The following is a 21,030-nucleotide window of genomic DNA, read 5'->3' on the forward strand; positions in this document are numbered from 1 at the left end:
ATTTTTTTAAGGATAACTCTGACTGAACCAGCTTTCAGTTTACAGCCTGAGAAGAAGCAGGTCACATGTTAAAATAGACCTAATTTATTACCGGGTCCATTTAAAGGAGTGTTCGAACACGTTTCTGGGTGATTTACATAAAGGCACACTAAAAGTAACTTTTTGATTTTCAGGCTAAGTATTAAAAAAAGGGACATAATCAGGCAGAAGCATGTGGCAACACTGTTTTTATGGGCTTGCAATTTGTGATTTATTCCCCGTTATATACAATGTTCTCTTTAATTGTGAGCATAAAGCAATCTTGAGTCTGTTCGACTCGACACGCCAGAATGTGTCAACAGATGCAATTAAATCACATAAAGAGAAATAACTTCTTATTCGAAATGACTCATAAATAAATTGCAAACTGGGATGAAGCATGAGCCGAAAATACACGTACATTTTTCCACACGCACACACAAGTTGTTGCCCGGTCTCCCTGTATGTCTTTATTGTTTTGTGTTTGTGTTGTGGTTATTGTGGCATCTCTGACACTGCCATCAGACTCCATCCTGGAACATCAAAGTGTGCTGGTGCTCTTTGTCATCCTCTAATATCCCACAGAGAAGGCGTAGTTTTCTGTTGACTGTACTGACTGTGCCACCCTAAAAGTCATTGACTTTCATTGTGTGTTTTTTGCTCTGGGATGAGCCGAGCGCACAGCACCAGTGACTCATCCTCTCTAGATGGAGAGTGGCCTTTTCTGCAGCCTATCAGATGTCACCGGGGCTCCTCTGTTGTGGTCACACAGCCGTACACAGAAGATGAATCACATTAATAAAAGCCATCTTTGCATAGCTCTGCCGCTCAGCTGAGGTCAGCTGGTGGCATTTGAAGCTTTTTGAAACCTGAAAAAGTGGCGAGCTTCAAACAAAGTCGCTGATGTTGATGTGTTTGTGCGTTACGGCGCACATTGAGGGATGCGTCTCGAGTGTTGTGCATTTACTGAATCAACATGCCTCTGCTTATTCCGAGCGCGTGTGAAAGAGAGCCGCAGCTTTTTGGTCTATTGTCTGCTTTTAAAAGAGTCTCTGACTACAAAGGCTCGTCTTATTCCTCATCCTGCTGAGTGATCCTTTTCCTCAGTGACGCGTCTGTGAATGCAAATATGCTTAGAAAGAAGTGGAGGCTTGTTGACTTTGTTGATTTTGCAGTTTTGAATGGTTTGAAGGCCGCGCATCAGTGTTTCAATTATTATGAGAGTATTTTTTTTCCCTTCTTGTCTGTCTGAGCCGCTCAACCTTTCCTGACCTTGATATTAAATAACGTCTAATTTGTAGAAAAATCCTGTGGTTGCAGTAGCTCAGGGTATGAGCTCAGTGGCAGTGGATTACTCACAGGTGAATGTGTGCATGTGAGCAAATCTGCCACTGGAGCTGTTTTTCCTTTATGTTTTGATATATTTGGATTAGCAATCACTTGTGGTTGTTTGGTGGGCAGTAGCTGGCGGGAGCATGCAGCACAGGTCAGTTTCGACAGGCTGTGCTGATCTCACAGATTCATATTTGAATAAAGAAATGTCTCCCTCTGGTGGAGAAGCAACTAATCAGCATCTTGTTATCAGTTTACATCTTCAACTTGTTGACCATGTACTTTTTTATGTATTGCTGTAACAGCAGTATTGATTTACTGTCTTAGATGTGAACCCGATGCCTCATCTGCTTTCTTGCTATCACAATATCTCTGTTACTCCCCGACACAATCAGATGCACAGAGATGTAGGGGAAGAGAGACAACACAAGGGAGTGGAAGGAAAATGATTTTGTTTGGTTTCGCGTGAAGTGCCAGAGGCTCCGACCTCAAGTGTAACTCATCACTCTGTTAGCTACCCCTGTCACAGTTAACCAGATCATCCTACATTAAAGAAAATGAGAAGAACAGCAATTATGGAAGAAATGAGGGAAATGGGATCAAATTTAAAAGCCTTTTAGACATGGAGAAAGGCTCAGCTACGTAGGAATTCAACTGAGGGGCCTTTGTGATATAATAGCCAATATATCTGGATGATAGCTGCGGACCTTCGAGCTTTCAAACATGAAATGTTCATATATCAGTTTATTTACCATGCGAGCAGGCGAGGGAGGCATCTGTGCAGTTTGATGGGTGGCATGCTGTAATGGCTTGTAGTGTCTCCAAATGATACATTGAAAACTACACTTTTTTGTTTTACATTAGCTAACTTTTATTTTTCGTTCTTTTCCATTTGGCAGAATTTCACTCAAACTCTCATTCCCCAATTTTACATTTGAAGTTTATATATCGATGCAGTCTTTTGGCTACCCTTTCAGTAGCCAAATGCTTTTTATCTCTCATGTAATATTTTCCGTAGCTGGTCAAACAAAGTTTTTTGCCCGTCTTACTTTGGCTGTGTGGTTGTGAGGCAGTATTTACACGTATATCGAGCTGCTGGAGTTACTTAAGAAGAGCAGACATTCAGTAAAAGTCACTCCACAGTGATTTCAATCATGCTGCTTCAGCATCTCCTCCTCCCATCACCAGAAATGCAAACATGACTGGGAGGGTCACTGACAGCCAGAATACACACGGGCAGGACGGGCACATTGTCTCATCCTCGGCTTTGTTTTTAACAGACAGAAACAAACAGGTTTCTATTAAAATGCTTTTATATAAAAATAGGCAATTAGAACATTTAAAGAAATATCATTCACACTGCAGATCTATTAGTGCATTTTTATTTAGGCAGGATGGAAATAAAAGATTTGCAGCTCCACTGCAGAATACCGCATGTTTTGAATCGCCTGTGGCTTGGAGGGTTTGACCTTTCATTAACCTAACCAACTGTTGTGTTGTTATTTGCTTACTCATTTATGCTGCTCAATCAGATCAGCTGTGCTGGGCTATGCAACATCAACACTAACAACATGGCTGAAGGGTGTTTCCCGCTGTCTTCTTTACTTTTCATTTACCTACAGTTACAAATGCCGATACCGTTAGATTTGCAGATGGCTGATATTGGCTTGCTTATGTGTTGGTAAGGGTCTAATTTTGCCTTAAACTAACCAAACAGCAGACATGAAAAGTCTAAAATGAAACTCCAGTTTTGTAAGATAGTCAGCTAGTTGCTGTCTTTGTCGTCCTGGGATTTTGCTTGTGGATATCTCTCTTGCTCTGAAGCAGATGTGAGTGTTGACGGTTGAACCTCGATCTGCCACCAAGTCAAACCTTTTGCCCTCCTTTATTGATGAAACCATTGATCTCAGCAGTTTTAAACAGGTTCAAATATTAAATGATGTACAGTACCTTCTTTTCATCCTCTACATAGCTCCTCTGCGTCACTTTCCTTCCATCTTTCCAGTTTTTTCGCTCCCCTTATTATTTCTGTCCTCAGGCTTACCCAGAAGCCTGGCCGTTGGACGAGGGCTTCACGTGAAAGGCTCTGCTTCCCACTCACCATCTTCAATGAAAAATAACATGTCGAGCAGCTTTTGTGTCGGTGCCGTGAACTAGTTTAGACAGCAGAATTTGTGATCAGCTTTATTATTCAAGCCTTTTAAGTTTGCTTTAATGTACCTATGATGAGAGATTTATATCCCAGGGAACAGAGGGAGAAGAAAGCAGCGAGAGAGATAAAACAGAGACAAATTTGTTTACTCCACAGATATTCATTACGTGCTTTGACAGGTGGGATTCATTAACTCCATAATCTAACGTGGTAAACCCCCCCCTCCCCGAAGCATGCACTATAATCCCCGTGGGACCCTTCATAACTCTGCCTGCTCTGCCTCACACACCTGAGGCAGTAAAAATCTCAAACTGTACTCTGTGAGCATATATTTCTTTCCGTTTCTCTGACGGTCTGCATGCGTGTCTGTTTCTCACACACACACACACACACACACACACACACACACACACACATGCACAAACACACCTTACACTCCAACAGCTGCTGCTCTTGTCTGTGCAGTTTTTTTTTTGTGTGTCTTTTTTACACGCTCTCTCCCTGTTTTTCATGTTGCTCTCTGACCAGAGCACTTGCTGTGTAGGAGGCGCAGCTTTCTTTTTCTCATTCACACACAAACACACATCTTTGAGTCTCGAGATCACAGAAGGCCTGTGATCACGCTCTTTTCCTGGTGACTCGGTGTTTAGTGCTGCCTCTTGAGATGGTGCGCCTGTAGGCATGCCAGATCCCTCTCTGTCCGCCCTGCAGTCGCCCTCACCAGGGGGGCCTTCGGTCAATCTTTCTGCATCGGTGCGTATTATGCAGCATTGGACAGTCTAAGCTCACTCTCAGACTCTTGGCCCCCCCCCTCTAGGTAGCTCCAGGCGTTCGCCCTTACTTTTGCCTCACAACTCATGACAAGCACATGATGTGAGAAAGGCCGTGGCTCAGGTATAAGCTGAGACAAAGGGATAAAGGCCAGCTTACTGCCCTTGTGAACCATGCCCTATTGTGCTAGGATTATTCCGTCTTGTAGGGAAAACGCAGAGGCGTTCTCACATCATGTTCAGGAAATCTTACGCTCACGTGCGACTTTTTACGTGTTCAGTCAGGAAAGAAGAAACAAAGAGTCAAACATAGTTTTAATTGGTCTTGGAATATACGTGCCTTTTGTGTGCAAGTTGGATAAATGCAATTTCCTTTTTAACAGAGGAATTGAATTAAATGAATTGAATTGCTTCACTGGTTAAACGCTGCATATGTACGGAAGCTCCGCTCACATTATGTATCACAGCAGTCCCCACTTCAGTGTGTTCCCGTCTCTTTCTTTGCCATTTTTCTTTGTCAGCTCAACTTTTGATTAGAGAACAAATTGCTTCCCTGCACGTACTCCCCTTGCTCTTTCTGGAAAGACGCGGGGAGCTGCAGCCCCTGCTGGGAGCCCTAGAGACTCGTCTTCCTTTCTGTTTCTCTTGATTTGGTATTAATGGAAGCAGAAGTTCTATAAGAGTATTGTACTGTGTATGTAGCTCTGTTCATGCCAGAGCAGTTTTAGCCATTATTAGAAGCTCTGTTGGAGGATTTTTAGGCTTTTCCTTTTGAATGTCCCGCTCTTGTTGGCTTTAACTCTTTTCTATATATTTGACATCCTCCTTAATGATGAGTTCTGACACCTCAGTATATGTCAATAAAGGCGTGATGATGACTGTTACATAGCAGGTATTTTTCACATTTTTACTCCTAGTGTAGAGTTCAAATTAAAGGTGCTGAAATATGAAGTTTTGAATTTTTTCTTTCTCCTGTTGTCTATCTCACAGAGACCTTCGAGGCCTTGTTGTGGCAGGCGGAGAATTACACCATCACCCTCTTCCAGGATTTGTATCACAGCATGGCTGATCAGGCTGCGGGTCCCGTGCGGGAACTCTTCACTGACATCAGCCTCTTCCTGCTGGGCACTGAGTTCAGCGTCGATGAGTTAGTGCAGCGCTTCTTTGACGCGCTCTTCCCTCTGGTCTACGATCACCTCATCAGCCCGAGCCTCAGCGGCGTATCGCTGGGCCACGCCGAGTGCGTGAGGTCATTAAGCCGCAGCGTCAGACCGTTTGGCGGAGTGCCCGGTCACCTGGCCGATCAGATTGCTCGCTCTGGGGTCTCTGGGAAGCTTCTTCTTCAGGCGCTGCACCTGGGAATCGAAGTCATCAATACCACGGACCACTTACAGCTAAGCCGCGAGTGCAGACGGGCCCTGCTTAAGATGCACTACTGCCCTCATTGCCAGGTACGGATGGACCTCTCTGAAGCAAGCGTATCGATCTGAATTAATGAAACTTCTTTTATCGTCAGCACTGATCGCTCTCTAATTTTTGCTCCACAGGGCTTAACCCAGTCCAAGCCCTGCATGGGCTACTGCATCAACGTGATGCGAGGGTGTTTGGCGAGCATGGCAGAGATTGACATCCACTGGAGGGAGTTTGTACGCTCGCTGGAGGGCCTGTCAGCAAGGATGCACGGACCTCAGGATTTGGAGCAAGTGCTTCTGGGAATTCACAGGCTCGTTCGTGATGCTGTCAGGCATGCTCAGAAAAATGGACCGTGGCTCTCGGCACAGGTTTAGATCATGACGAATGATTTAATGTTGTTTGAGATGAGTAGAGTTCAAACTGTGCTGAGGTTCTGCAGGAGGTAAAACTGGTGTCCACTGTAGATCTGTTAATGTCTGAGATTAAGAGGAGATTAATAAGGAATTTAAAAAAAGTCTTGGAGATATTATTTAGGTTTAATAGGATAAATTACCTTTAATAAATTAAATAACTCCTCACAGGTACATCAGTGTTTGTTTGGTCAGAAATTGCAAATCCTTCAATATTATGAGAACATTTTTAGAGGCACTTTTTTTCTTTTGACGTGTAGCTCAATTCAGGCAGCTTTTGCTGGGAACTGGAAGCCCTGGGGTGCTTGCTTCTGAGCACGCCAACTTTGCAGAACTAATTGAGGCACCACAGCTCCATCTAGTGGTCAACTAAAGCTGCTGCTGAACAACCCTGCACATACAGTAGATTCAGAAATTGGACATGATAGGCTTGGCTGCACTAATGGCTTCAGTATAAACATGTGCCACTCACCTATCTAAAATAAGGCCAATTTGTTATGCGCCAGAACAGTTTAACGAGCGAACTCTTAAAATGCTTGTTTCTCCCTCAGTGTTTAGAGTGTTTAATTTCTGTCTTTCTCATCGGGTTATAGGTTTACAAACTGTGCGGCCCACCAAGCAGGAAGCCTGCTCAGTCGGTCAGCATCCAGCACAGCAGCAGAGAATCCATCCCTCTTAAAGCGTCTGTCAGAGCGCCGGGAGGCTCACTCGCTAACAGGAGAAAGTAAGTGGGAGGAAGATGTCAGATATGTGGAGAGGTAGTGCCATTCTTCTTCTTCTTCGTCTTTTTTAGATGGTTTAATGCACAATTAAAATGCACAACGCTTTATTGAACAAGTTAATTAGCTGCGCGCTTCCATGTGGCTGCTGCCTTTGCAGGGATTTTCTGAGCAGTCTGCGTCTGTACCTCACTTACTACGGCGGCCTGGCTGATCAGCTGTGTGCGAGCGACCTCGCATCCAATGACGCGATGTCCTGCTGGAACGGAACAGAAATCGTTAAAAGGTTTGTTTTAAAGATGTAAATGATGCATACAGACGGTGTGACACATTAGATAAAGCCATGTTAGTGTGGTAAAACGTACTTTTTGCAAGCCTCTGAAATTAATTTAGTGGGATCAAGGGTGTTTTTGGAGAGATAATCATCGAAATTTGATGTGATATTCAGGTATTTCTTTTAATTTGTCTCCCATCTGCAGTTTATTGAGCCAGCGGGCATGCTGTCAGAATCTGTCACTGATAATTTTATCGTTTAATTTCTGACATCATGCTGATGGAGACACGCCAACGCTCAGTGATACAAAAGGATTCATCAAATTCATATTAGAAATGGTACTGCAGGTATTTTCAAATGCCTAAAAGATGCATTGAAAAACTGTTTTGTTTTTGGTTGATAGGCTTACTTAAAGAAAACTGCTAACAGCAGTTTGGAAGGAAGTGACACTTTTTGATGTGATGTTTTAGCTTCACTCTGCAGATTCATGCACGTGCACGGTTTGACTTGAGGAGGCTGCTTTGACATTCGTCTGCTAGAAGTTTCTTTGCAATCTCCTTGCTAGTATGTTAGTCTCACCCAGCTGAGACCAACATACCTACATGCAGGCGCTATCTGTGATGTCTCAGATACACTTGAAGCCACATGTGCAATCTAACATGACACCTTGGGCGGAGAATTCTGCCTGCAAAGAAGTCTAACTGTTAAATGAACTGACAAGGATAAAACAATAATGTAGTTCAAAGATTTGGTTGCTTTAAAAAAAAAATCCCCTTTAAGGTTGTCTTCTTGTGCATCTCTTTACTGCTCTCTTTAAATTTGTCCTTTTATGACTTTATGACACTTACAAGTCTGGATTTCAGCATGGACTTCAAACTTTTACAGAGACCAAACATTGATCTCTTTCAAACTGACACAACTTTCATATGAACAGTCGTTCTCACTGATGACAGCTGGGCCTCTAGCTACAACACAGAGCCCAAACATTAGTCTACAGTTGAAGAATCTGCAGTGTCTGAGCCCAAAAGCGATCCACGAGTTCAGTGGCGGCTGTGGCTCAGGAGGTAGAGCGGGTTCGCCCTCCGACTGGAAGGTCGGTGGATCCCTGCAGTCTGCCTGTCACCGTATCCGACTTTCCCCCGGTGCGAGTGTGTGTGTGCAAATGTTAGACCAAGCGCTGAGACACAGGAAAAAGTGCTTGTATGAATGTGTGTGTGATTGCTCAGTATACCCGTCCCTTTACTTGCTCTTCCAGAAACTTTGACCACTTTCCCAAAATTCAGATTGAAGAGTCACGGTTTTGAGAGACTGGAGGGAATTTTGTGTGCATCAAAGAGGCTCGAGTGTAAAAGGACTGAAGCGGACTTTGAGGTAATGATTTGAAAATATCAGCTGTGGACGTAAAGATAAACTTATCTCCCCGATTGATTTAAATTTGCCCAAATAGGGTTTTTAAACTGTTTAAAACGACGGATGCAATATTGTTGAAACATGAAGTATAATCCCATTTTACATGAGGTCAAAGGTTTCCTTCTTTCCTGTCATGAATAGGCTGTTTGTGCACCATCTGACCCTGCTCGTATATATTGCCCCCTACAAACACCATGACACCACTGTAGAATTAATCTATTAGCTGTTACTGCCCGCACACATAGATCTTGGATATGAATGGTTGTGAGCTGGAGCAGACAACCTGGCCTCTTTCACGGTATCCGTCAGTGGCCTTGTCTCCATTACATCACAGCTCTCGATCTTACCCGTGCTGTCATCAGTCAAGGACCCCTTCATATATTCTCAGTCTGCGGTTGTTCCTCTTAACTGTCAGCTGCTGTCAGGGCTGCTGAAACGACAGGTGGGCCTGTATTTCAAGCCACAGTGAGGTTGGAGTTGCCAGTTCAGGTTAGACGGTCTATTGTAAAGGATGACAGCTGTGTTGAGATTGTTTCGCGGCGCCATGTGAAGGTAAGAGGGAAGGAGCGGGGAAAAGGTCTTTCAGGACGTTCGCAGCAAACGGAGAGATTCAGAGTTCTTAAGAAAGTAGCTCAGTGCTGCTTATCAGAAGTGGCATTACTATGGAGACGGAGTATCAAGGTTAAGTTTCATTCTGCTGTCGACAATTTACTCTTTTCATCTTCTGCTATTTTTTGCCTTAACACCTCGGGTTTCCATCGCAATGGAGTGCAGCCATCTCTGAGAATAGAGATGTTTCTTAAGTGCCGGAGAAAGAGGCAGGCCAGCAGGCTGCAGCCTGTCTATCATGTCTGGCAGCAGCCGCTGGGAAATGCTTATGGTCTGTGGGCGTTCCTCTGCAGTTTAACCCTCCTTTCTTTCTTCCACTTTCACGCTAACACGTATTGATAGGGAGTCCTTCACCTCGGGTTCACTCACAGCTTCGCTTCATTTTGATTTTGCCATTACTGCAAAAGCAGAAGGATTGAGAGACATTAAGAATCGGGGAGACCGGGCTCCGAGGAGACTATTGAGCGAAGTCCCTGCAGTTTAGCAGCCTTCCTGCAGATCTGCAATCTTGTGCTGCTTTCTATTAGCCTAGAACCATAGATGAGTGGCTGGGAGTCAACACAAGCTGAGACAAAAGCAATAAATAACCTCCTGCCTACGGGTCATAACCCAACATCCACTGAGAGAGAGGGGAATAAAACTCACTGCTGGCTGGTGGCTGATTTACAGAAGCTTATCGAGGCCTCTGAGACCTTAAACGATTAGTGCAGTTGGTGTGTGTGTGTGTTCGTGTGTGCGTGTTATGTGTCGGAAACTGTACGTTGGATTGTGCACGGATGGCTTTTATAACAGCTCTTTGTGTGTGCTGGCACAGATTGTTTTATGGTCTTAAAGGAGGACTAAGGCAACCAAAGCTTTGTCGTTTTTAATAAAAAGGCTGAGCACAAAAAACACGACACAGGAGTCTGAGATTTAAGAGAGATTTAATGCACGTCCTCATCACGGTCCCTGGTAAACAAAGAGATAAAGAACAATCAGATAAGATCATAAAAGAAAAAACACAAGCCGCTTTTATCTCATGTCGATGACGTGGCCTTGCTTCAAGGGGGAATTAGTTCTCACATTCTTTCTCCGTCTCCCAGTTTGTCGCTCATGCTGCGAGGGAAAGAAATCGCACGAGGAATTAATCTGTGTTATAGATAATAAACAGATTTTTTCTCTTCTTCTTTTGGTGACAGCTAAGTTCACCTGTTATAACCCCACGGCGAGGCTCTGCGTGGAACAGAAGCAATGTGTTAGCCGTGGATGTGTAAATATGACAAGAATAAGAAAAACTTATTCAATTTACAATCCCTGCAGAGCAGTCAGCCTTGTAATTTGCTGCTTTGATCTGTAATAACATGTTCTCACGCAGGCTGTCTCTTAACTGGTGCTGAATGCTTTGTAGTCTTTATTGTCCAGGTTTAAAGCAGAATTTTGACCATTTTTCGACTCCTTGTTTTAAGAATTTTGCACCTTACATCTGCACTGTGTGTTTGTGCTTTGACGTTGATACAAGTTTGAGAGCTTTTTTGGTTTTTTTTGTGCCATTTATTGTCCTCCTCGGGGCGAAGTGAAAGCAGCTGCATATGAAACACTGACAGTTTTCCCTCTAAACTAACAAGCTGCCCATTTAAACATCCTGACTGAATTGTTTACGTATACGTGGGTTCCCCGTTTTTCTTTTTTCTCTTTTCATTTCACTTCTCAGCATTTCTTGGCACATGAAATAGTAAAGTTAAGGGATTGGGGCAAGGGTGTCATTTGTCCCAATGACATGACATATTCAGGCGTAAACAACAAAATATAGTCTGTTATTCATAAACCTTTTCATGATTTCAGGCTTGAATGAACCACTGTGGAGCTCATTTAGACTCATTTTGAATATTTGTTTGTCCTCCAATAAAGTGGGAACAATTTATCTTATAGCCTCTCAGTAAGCCACAGAGATTGGCTGATCTTATGATTGGCTGGCTCTTGCAAACAGAAGGTTTGAACAGCAGCTGCTGTTCAACCTCTTTAAATGTTAAGGTTTTATGCTTCAAGATATTATCATGACAAAAGTCGGGTCCTTAAAATGAGGTCATTACAACCTCAGATGGACTTGAACTGGATATATTATACTGTGTTGTTTTGTAAAAATTAAGCCCCAATGCAGAAGCAGCTTGTGAACATAATGCAAGAGTACAGTGATTCCAACCACATCAGCAAATCTACAACAGAATCAGTTAAAGTAAAGCGTGCTGCTGTGGTCTAGACCTCAATCTGATTTAAATGTTGAAGAGGAGAGCTGAGCCTCAATGCAAACCTGAACTTGAAGAGAATTTCAGAATTTCTTCATAACAATGTGAGAGACTGAAAACAGTTACTTCAGGTTGTTACTACAAAAGCTGGTTCTACAGGATCCTGAATCATGAGCTTTTCTTAGTTTTACACACACAGCTTCTGGATTTTGTAAATAGACTAATCCTTATGGAACACCCTCCACTCAGTTTGAGCACTAGTACTGCTTTTTCATTCACACAATCACGCACACACTTTCATACATTGCGTTTATCTAACATTTACATTAATTTGCACTCTGATGGGAACACTGGGGACGAATCTGGACTCAGCATCTTGTTCAAGGACACTTCGACACATGGACTGAAGGATTCAGAGAAATCACCAACCTTTAGACTGGTAGAAGGCCCGCTCTACCACCTGAGCCACAGCCACCTCTGAATAAAAAGAGCGTAGTATGTCATGCGTTGTTGTTCATCACAGCTTTAATGACCTAACATTAATATAGCCTGGATAATCTTTTAAAATGTCCTGATATGTAAAACCTCAGAGCCGACGGGGGTGTACTTTCTTTTACTATGCCTGTATTTATAAGGCTCTTTTTCTTTTCTTTTCTTTTCTTTTCTTCGAAGTCCTGTTTTCAAGCACTAGTCCTCAGCTGGTGCTCTTTTACCTCCATGTATTTGAGGCAAATGTTAAGATATCTACTGTTCCATTAACCACCTCAGAGGCAGTTTAAGGATTTTAAGCGGTTTCACAACCATGTAAAATGCAGAGTTTGAACTTATTAATGTTAATTTCAAAGCTGATCGTGGTCAGTACTGAGTACTCGTGTAATGAAGTAGTATTGACTGCTCAGTACTCATCAGCCTGTTGATTGGCATCATGGCTCAGGTGCTCCCATCGCTATGTAGTAAATACTTTCCCATTCTTACAATTCCTACCAGCGGATGAAAACAACCAGCTGTTATAGCAGTGCTAGAAAGCCTCAACAAGTACCAGAGTGTGATATTTTATTCATGATTACCTCCTCCGGCGTAGGCTCGCTTTAATTCCTCCCCACCTGCAGTCTTTCTTACTGCTGCCAACACACACCAGGTGTTTGGCTGCGTGTTTATATTTTCAAAGTGCTTTTTTCTAATTGAGTACAACATTTTTGTTTTAATTTTTTTTGGTATTTTTACGGTAATAAGGCAACTGACCTTGCATGCTGTTGGAGTTTAACATGTAGTGATGAGTACAGCGGGATGAATGCCACAGTGTGTAACAAAAAGATGCTTGAAGACAGGCGGGCAGACTTCAGCGTGGCCTTTCATTTAATAGGGCACCTTTTATGCTGGAGTGCCTGTCTGAGTGCTAACCTTTGACCTTTGCCGTGTCTTTGCTGCCCGGTTAATCCTGAAGAGGTTAATCACATGGTAATAAGAGCCCTGGAGTTGTAGCCCTGGAGTCTTCAATGTGTGCTCTGTGAGCAGAGGAACCGACTGATTCTTTATGTGAAGGTCCTCGCTGCTCACTTCAGTTTTCCTCCTTTATCGTTTGCTTATAATTTTGGCTCATTTTTACATCTATTTCCCAACTAGATGTGAAGCTCAGGTGATTTTTGCCCTGGCTTAGATGAAATGACAGATTTAAGCTCTGCTAATGGGAATCCACTGAAGAAGCATCAAGAGCTTAGTTTATCCCAGCCTGCTCAGGGAACGCAGCTCATTTGAGGATTGTCTGAGCCTCAGTGCAAAATTCCCATGAGGTGACAACATACGCCGAATATTAAAATATGGGAGCACTGTCCAACTTCTTCAGCAATGACTGTTGGTGACCCTTAATCCCATGCTGCATGTGTCTCTGAGCAATGCTTTTTTCCCTCCCTTTTATATCAGGATCAAAGTCGCGGTTATATCATAGAAATCACCAAGTGGAGCAAAATCTGATGGAATCATTTGATGTTTGTGTTAATCTCTAACATCTAACGAGCAGCCTCGCTGGAAACCTGCCGGCTTGTCTGCTGACTTAGCCTTTGGTGCCAGCGGCCAGGTTTCCAGGGGCTTCCTGTGCTCGCAGCAGATATCTGTGACTAAGACTTCCTCTTACATTTGTCGTTTACAAAATCACCAAAATTTAAAAAACAGCTATTAAGATATTTTTTATCACATCATGATTTTGAGACTTAATTTTTGGAAAATGCAATCTTTCCTTTCCTTCCACATGGACTGCATGATCAGTAGAACTTGGACTAAAGAAGTCAAATGGGAAACCAGAGAGCTCTGGGTACCCTTGACCTTTATACCCCTCAGCTATAAAAGGCTGATGGGGTATTGTTGTCACCCAGCCAGGGAGGTGGGGTGGAGACCCAAGTTTATTGATGTGGTAGCTCAAAAACAAGGCGATGTTGCAGGATTTTTGAAATTCACACCACGGGGGCATCTACTAAAAATCGCAAATGAATTTGAATCTCATTTACTTCAACCTCAGGGTCAGAGGTCAAGTTTTCTGAAAATCTTGTGAATTCAATATCTCTAGAAGTACATCATCTAGGATTTTCATCTTGATGCTATAGGTGCAGCTACTTAAAAGCTTGGCTGAGTTCAAATCCCAGTGACCTTGAGCTCAAGGTCAAAGGTCAGGTTTTCTGAAAATCTCGGGAACAAAATAACTCAGGAACAAGGCGATGTAGGATTTTGAAATTCATAACACAGGTGCACCTGCTTAAGATCTCAGAAGACATTGAATTCCCAGGTCAAAGGTCAAAGTTATACCATAGGTCCATCTACTAGGAGGTATTGTTTTATTATATTTTTATTATAATTATACCCTAATGTTATCGAGATGCACTTAGAGAATCCACTTTTCACCATCTCTGACGAGCTACTTTCCAAAGTCTCAGTTAACTTAATTTAAATGTCTTTTATTAAAAGTTTTGAAACAGTTTTTCCCTCATAAGTTCAGTACCAACTAAACTGTCTAAAGTTTTTGCTGTATAGCCTAGAAAACATGAAATGCTTCTCTATTGCTGCTTTAGGGTTGTGTCTGTTTTAGATGGCTTTGATCAATCGTGTGAATCAGTTAAAAAAAAAAAAAAGAAAGCTGCAGCTTCCGCCCATTTCCTCATATTGTGTTTTGATAAAGTCACAAGAGTAAATACTTGCAACTGTTATTTATTTGGCATAAAATAGGTCTGTGTCAAGCACTCCAACAAAACACAAGATTTGAAAATAATTACCTTATGCCAAAGTCCTTCTACATGTGCATGTATTAAAGAGCTCTCCAGCTGTGCAGCCTCAAATAAACATGATACCACAGCTGGCTCTTTGTTCAGTGCACACACTACGCCCGCTCTTCATCCATTAATAAACCTGCCAGCGAAGCAGTCGTGTCACATTCAGCTGTCACCACAGTTGTAAATCCAAACACTTGGGCTTTTTTTTTTTTTTTTTTAAAGGTAGTTCTGCCTCGCTTTGGCCAGTAGGTGGAGCTCCCACTTTGGGTTCCAGACCCATGCCAACGAAAAGACCATGCCAGGTTGCTGATCACTCCTCTGCTCCTCAGTTCTGATGATGTATGCCGTAGAGCAGCGGTTTTTATCCATGTTGTCCCTGACAGTGACAGACAGAAAACAAAATTTAAATGATAAACAGACATGCTGCAGAACATCGAGTCTCACCGCCTCCTCCATTCGTTTGCAGCGATGGACTGACCTAATTTTGAACAGGAAGGAATAACCTTTTAAACATGCGCTGTCAAATATATTATGCATAGCTGTCCTCTTAGTCACTCTCATGCAAGTAAGAGAACTGCTTCCCTTCAAACCTTGGATTAAAAAACAAAAAAGCCCAAACATCCTGACTCACCAGTACCTCAGAAGCTACCAACAGACTGTGAAGCTGTATTAGTGTCTTGTGTTAGGCTCAAATTTAGCAACAAACATGAATTCACATCTCACCCATCTTTCCCAAAGTTAAGGCATGGGAGAAGGACGGAGATGGGCGGGCTTGATTGGACGGTTTTGATTAGGGCAGAGAGGGAGAATGGAAGAAAGATGAGACGCAGAGGAAGAGGAGAGGGGACGTTCTTGAAAAGCTCCTCTGTGCGACAGCTGGCTGCTGCAGATAACCACAAAACCACTGGAGCACTTGAGGTCTGGGTGCTGCATGGCTAGAGTTCCACTCCAACATGACCTTATATCCTGCCTGGGTTTAGACGCGGGGGCTCGGTCAGAGTACCACATCCTGACGATTATCCCAAGTGACAGAATCAAGAACTCTGTCTGGCTGCCTAAATTGAGTTCATAAGTCCCTCTTGTATCCTTGTGAGTGTGAGTGTGTGTGTCTGCTTTACCCTCCCTGTTCTCGAATTATGCATGATTGCTCTGAACAGATAAATTTTTCAATCCAGCATCCTGGAAAAGAGATTTCATTTATTTGTGCTCAGATATTATCAGTGATGTTGCTACAGTAACTGCCAGTGAGACCACCGCGCCAAAGAAACTGTAAATCTATAGTTGACTGGCGGCAGGTGGCGCATGTTGTATGTGCGCGCGTGTTTGCGTGTCCCTTTCATTTTTCAGCAACTCGGCTCCCGTTTGCCTCTCATGCACTGATTCCCCCCTCCCCTGCCACCAGACGTTGGACGCCTGCCTCCAGCATCTGGAGCAGATTGCGGCCCTGCGGCATGCCAGGTAGCAGGACATTAACAGCCAAGGCCTCATTGTCCACTGATGAGCTGTCAGAGCGCACACCCTCAACCCTCGCGCGATCTCTCGGCCTCCTCCGCCCACCGTTGAGCAAACGCAGAGTCGGTCCCTGCGGAGCGCTCTTCCTCTTTAGCTCAGGTATAAATCACAGGCCGCTGAAAAACAGGGAACATAGAGTTGGTAGGAAAAAAAAGTGAAGTTAATGCTCGTAAAACAGGAGCAGCGGTGAGAGAAGCCCTGCCTTTGATCTATTTGTTTAGTCGTAAAAGAATGTTATAAAGACCTGGAGAGGCTGACGGAGAAGTCCTGCCTCGTGATTTAATCGCAAGGACACAGCAATATTGTTTTGATAACAAAAGCCATTATCGCAGCTCATAGCGGGGAATAGTTGTGAAAATCAGACCAGTAAACAATTTAATAGAGCTATTTCAGCAGTGGACATTGACAATAAAACCTCCCGATATTTCTGTGTTTGTTTCGTGTGCAGAGAGCTGTGTGTGTGTGTTTTTTATTCTGTCACTGAGATGGTCGTATTGTCGATTGAATGCATGACAAAAAAGCCTAATGGTGAGTTCGGCACTTTCAGCAGTGGCTCTGAGCATGTCTGCACAAGAATTAGACGTGTTTGCCGCCTTATCACGGGGGCCTTGTTTCATATTTACTTCATGGCGGCTCGTGGACGATGTCCATGTTGAATTTCTGCTCCAGAAGAGACTTAATTTTCTCTCGCAGGGTTGTGGCTGGAAACAAAAGACTCTCATATCTCTGTATCATTGTCTTGGTTTATCTCCGGGCTGCAGGCTTTTGACGGTGCACTTGCTACCTTCTGTTCCTTTGATTTCCTTCTCATTTGTTAACTAAACATGCATCCCATTTACTGCCACAAAGTGAAAAATGTAGTAGTCATTAAGTATTCATTACCTGTGCAATTTGTTTCTTCTTTATGCTCTTTTAGCTGGGAGAATATTCTGAATGTGTGGGTCGCTCTCATTTGCAATATTGACATTTTTAGAATGGAGCCCTTTTTTTTTTCTCCCCCCATTATTTTATTCATTTATTTTTTCAAAGTTACAGTCAGTAATTTAGCCTCATATCGTTCATGCATTCTTCAAAAGGTAAATCCAGCTGTATCATTTCCATATCATATCAAAAATAAATAAAATAACAGCAGTCTTTGGAGGTCCTTTTTCTGCCTTTATCAGGGAGCTTGTACCCACAGAAGACTCAGCACCTCTTTATAAGCGGAAACCTCCCTCTTAGCTCCTGACCTAAGCTGAAAGCTGGGTGTGAATACGCTCTCATTAATCTCACCTCCCGCAGTAAAAGGTCTGAGTCTGGAGGCTACCTGAAAATTAATCTAAATAGCTCTTTCATTTCTCTGACGTAAACACAAATGTCTCCAGCAACAATGTGGCACACTGCGGGATGCCCTGAGACCAGACTTTGCTCTCTTATCATCGTCCCTGTAATGTTGTCCTGCAGTTTCTATGGAAACCAAGCCCAGCCTTATTAAAAAAGAAAAAGAAAAAAAAGTTTCACCTTCTCTGAGTCTGCCCTTTACCTGACAGCCAAGATAAACGAGCAGGGTCCTGGGAGGAAGGCAACACAAACATGCATCTCTGCTCAGTGGCCCGTGCTCATTGGCTCTCTGCTGGAAGCCCTTATTTACCTTAATGCTGGGAGGAGGTGAGAGTGGGGGAGGCTTGAGATGTAGTCTGTGTGTGTGTGTGTGTGTGTGTGTGCGTGCACGCACTCGCCTTGTGATTACTCACAATACCTCCCATCGACAACCTTGAACCACGCAGCAATGAAAAGAAGAAAAAGAAGCAAACAACTCTTTCTGGCCCCCATAATGCACACGGGCCCGATGATGTCACATGTCACCTTCAACTAATGAAGGTGATGATGGCATGCATGAGCGCCGCATACGTTCACCATCTGCTCGGTTCCACCACGCTGGAGCTGCTCCCCACAATGCTGCAGAGAGGAGTCGAGGCACGTCTGTACCACAGTGTCCCTCGACGCGTGTGAAAGACCGCCGCCTGCATCCAGATGACTCTGCTGCGAGTTTAATCATACCTTCACACCCCAAAGCTACAAAAGTGACAAGTCTCTGAGGCCACTTTTTTTAATATATCACCTGAACTGTCAGGAGGAGTCGGCTGATATGATAGTGGTCACCAGTGGAAAAATCCCTGCAACTTTTCAGTAAAGTCGCCTGCTAGCAGAGCAGCACAAGCTAATTGAATCGAATTAATATCGATGCATTAATCACCCTGGCTGCTTAATTGTTATGGATTGGTCAAAAGTTTTGTTTTCTGTTTTGTTTTGTTTTTTAGTTGAGAAACATACCAAAAGTCAGGGGTCATGCAAAAGATATAAATTATGAAAAGAAGTTGGAAATGACGTCAGACAGATGAACCCCTGAAATGCACCATGAAAGGAGTGCATGTGTTTTAAATCATGCTCCTTGGAGTTTTTTTTTTTTTTTTTCCCTAAACAAAGTCCTAAAGTTTTAAGGATTTATTTAATGAGAAGTGTTTTTAAAAGGAGTCCATTTCATGTAAAAAATACCAGCATATTTGCTGGCGTGAAATGCATGTGAACTGTAACTGGATCTGATAAAGGAAGCTGCTTTGGGCTCGCTGCAGCAGGTAGGTCTGCATATTTGATCTGGCAGATTTTTATGCTGGATGCGTTTCCTGATGGAACCCCCCGAGGGATTTCTGTCTCCTCCCGGGATCTAACGGTGGATCTTTGGTTTGTTAAGAAGGTGTGTAAACCGCTACACTATGGTGTCATAGCATGCAGTGGTTATTTTTATATGTCATACTCACTTAAACAAATATATTTACTTAAAAACAGTATAATAACACACTTCAGCTGAATTCAAAGAACTGATACGTGTGATGAAAAATTATTTAAATGATTAGATGAATATAGTAATTTTCCCTGTTGAGGAGTCAAATGAAATGAATCCATTGTTTTTCGGACAAAGACAATTTTTGTAGTTTTGCTTCCTTTAAATTAAATAATGAAGATGTGATTGTAGCTTTAATTTGAGACGTTTAAGACTGTTTAGCTGTTTCTGTGCAGAGTCCCCTGTTTTTACAGGTTCAAAATTAATTGGACAAACTTAGGTGATTTTAGATGTAAGGATTGTTTTTTATACTTGGATGAGATTCATTTACAGTCAGTGCTTGAAGTCTGAGCCTGCGGACGTCACCAAATGCTGTTTGCTTCTTTAAGAAGCAGCCTTTAACACAGATACCTCTAGTTCCTACTTGATTGTGGGTCTCTGCGTTCAGGTTTGTGTTCAGTAACTGAAAAGCATGCTCTGCTGACTTGGCCATTGAAGAATTCCCCATTTCTTTAGCTCATGAAACTCTTGGCTCGCTTTTGCAGTTTGCTTTGGGTCATTTTCCATTTGTACTATGAACCTCTAGCATTTGGCTGAATCTGAGCAGAAGGTAAAACCCTGTACCCTTCACAGTTCATCCTGCTGCTTCTAGCAGCGCTCACATCATCAATAAACACTAGTGACCAGGTTCCACTGATAGCTACACATGCTCATGACATAACACTGCCTCCATGATGTTTGACAGGTAATGTGTTATGTTTCAGATCATGCTCTCCATACTTTATCCTTTCCATCGTTCTGGTACAAGTTCATCTTGGTTTCATCCATGCAAACTCTCTTTAAGATGTTTTCTGGAAAAGTCTAACTTGGGCTTTCTGTTCCTGAGTGTATCCAGTGTAACCTTTGTGTTTCTACTCTTGACCAGACCTTGACAATGATACCTGCCTCCTCGAGAGTGTTCTTGGCTTGGTTAGATGTTGTGAAGCTATTTTTCTTAACTGTGGAAACAGATTGTTAGGAGCTCTCTGGTTTGTCAGACTTGCCCTGACATCTCCTTGGGCCTCAGTTTTAAAATTATAGTGAAAGCTCTAAAACACTCACTCAACACTTAATTTTGTTTTGTCATGAAATAAGAATGAACAAGCCTCGCTTTTCCACGAAACTGCTGTCAGTCAATTGCCTAAGTGCTTTTGAGACCCTGAGAAAGGGGGACTGTACAAACAGAGGGCTATAATTTATAAAACCTCTTGAGTTAATTTTGAAAATCTGCACTTGAATCAAATCTTGATTGTTCGATTTAAAATTCTCTGTGGTTTTGTGCAGAGGTGAAACTACAAAAAAACATAAAATAAAGCATATTACAGATTTTGATTTGTGATACTCTGCTTCTGTTAGCAACCAAAAAAATAACAAAAAAATCATTTTTGTTATTGTTGGATTTCATAGTTCGTTCTGTTAGACTTTCTGTTAGATATGCTTTTTTAAATGTCACATATTTATCCTGTTTGTACACACAACATGATGAAATCATTTTTTTCTTCTGTTAATCATTACTTAAATTCTTCATCAAAAGTGGCAAAAACATCGACAGCAAAAGCAATCATTTTGGGTTTTGCTTCTTTGATGCTCATGAAAGTCTCACGTAATGTGACTAATAACACATTTCAAAGTGACAAATTACAAATGACCGAGTCATCTGTCTCGAGTAGTTTTCTTTGGGAACACCAGTGCGTGGTCACAACAGCATTCCTTAAAACTGAAACATCTGATCATGTGTTTTACAAACTGTTGCAGGAGATCTTTGCCTTCGTATCTCTCCCTAACATTATTTTGTCAAAGTTAGAATCACCCCCTCTGTTAATTACACCGCAAAGACAAAGGCGCTTTGTTGTAGCCGCAGATTATGAATGTTTTGATTGACAGGTGCTTGACTCCAGCTGCTGAGTGGAGTGTAGAAAGGTGAGTGTAGGTGACCGTAGATGATCTTTAGATAACATCAGATGGCCTTTGAGAGCAGCTGAAATCAGTCTCCATGGGGCTACTCTCCTGCTCTTGTCATGTCTTGACACTTTTTTCTTCCCGTCCTCTCTCTTTTCTATCTTCTCCTCCCT

General features: G+C 42.7%; 1 protein-coding gene and 2 long non-coding RNA genes across 7 annotated transcripts in view; 2 read left to right on the forward strand and 1 right to left on the reverse strand.

The window, feature by feature from the left end:
- gpc5a (glypican 5a) overlaps positions 1 to 21,030 on the forward strand; it is a 155,173-nt gene that overhangs the window by 30,510 nt on the left and 103,633 nt on the right. For all 5 annotated transcript variants that reach the window (XM_085133498.1, XM_085133438.1, XM_085133366.1 and 2 more), the window contains 4 exons: positions 5,263 to 5,723; positions 5,820 to 6,053; positions 6,689 to 6,819; positions 6,975 to 7,100. In XM_085133498.1, coding sequence (XP_084989624.1) covers positions 5,263 to 5,723; positions 5,820 to 6,053; positions 6,689 to 6,819; positions 6,975 to 7,100 — 952 coding nt within the window. The remainder of the gene's footprint in view (positions 1 to 5,262; positions 5,724 to 5,819; positions 6,054 to 6,688; positions 6,820 to 6,974; positions 7,101 to 21,030) is intronic.
- Positions 7,107 to 10,891, forward strand: LOC146525524 (uncharacterized). The gene is made up of 2 exons (XR_014869603.1): positions 7,107 to 8,238; positions 8,271 to 10,891. It is a non-coding gene; the product is annotated as an uncharacterized LOC146525524 (long non-coding RNA).
- LOC146525525 (uncharacterized) lies at positions 11,969 to 20,007 on the reverse strand. The gene is made up of 2 exons (XR_014869639.1): positions 15,310 to 20,007; positions 11,969 to 14,962 (listed from the first exon to the last, which is right to left on the reverse strand). It is a non-coding gene; the product is annotated as an uncharacterized LOC146525525 (long non-coding RNA).

The sequence above is a fragment of the Neolamprologus multifasciatus genome, chromosome 1 (assembly GCF_963576455.1).
Source record: "Neolamprologus multifasciatus chromosome 1, fNeoMul1.2, whole genome shotgun sequence".
NCBI lineage: Eukaryota > Metazoa > Chordata > Actinopteri > Cichliformes > Cichlidae > Neolamprologus > Neolamprologus multifasciatus.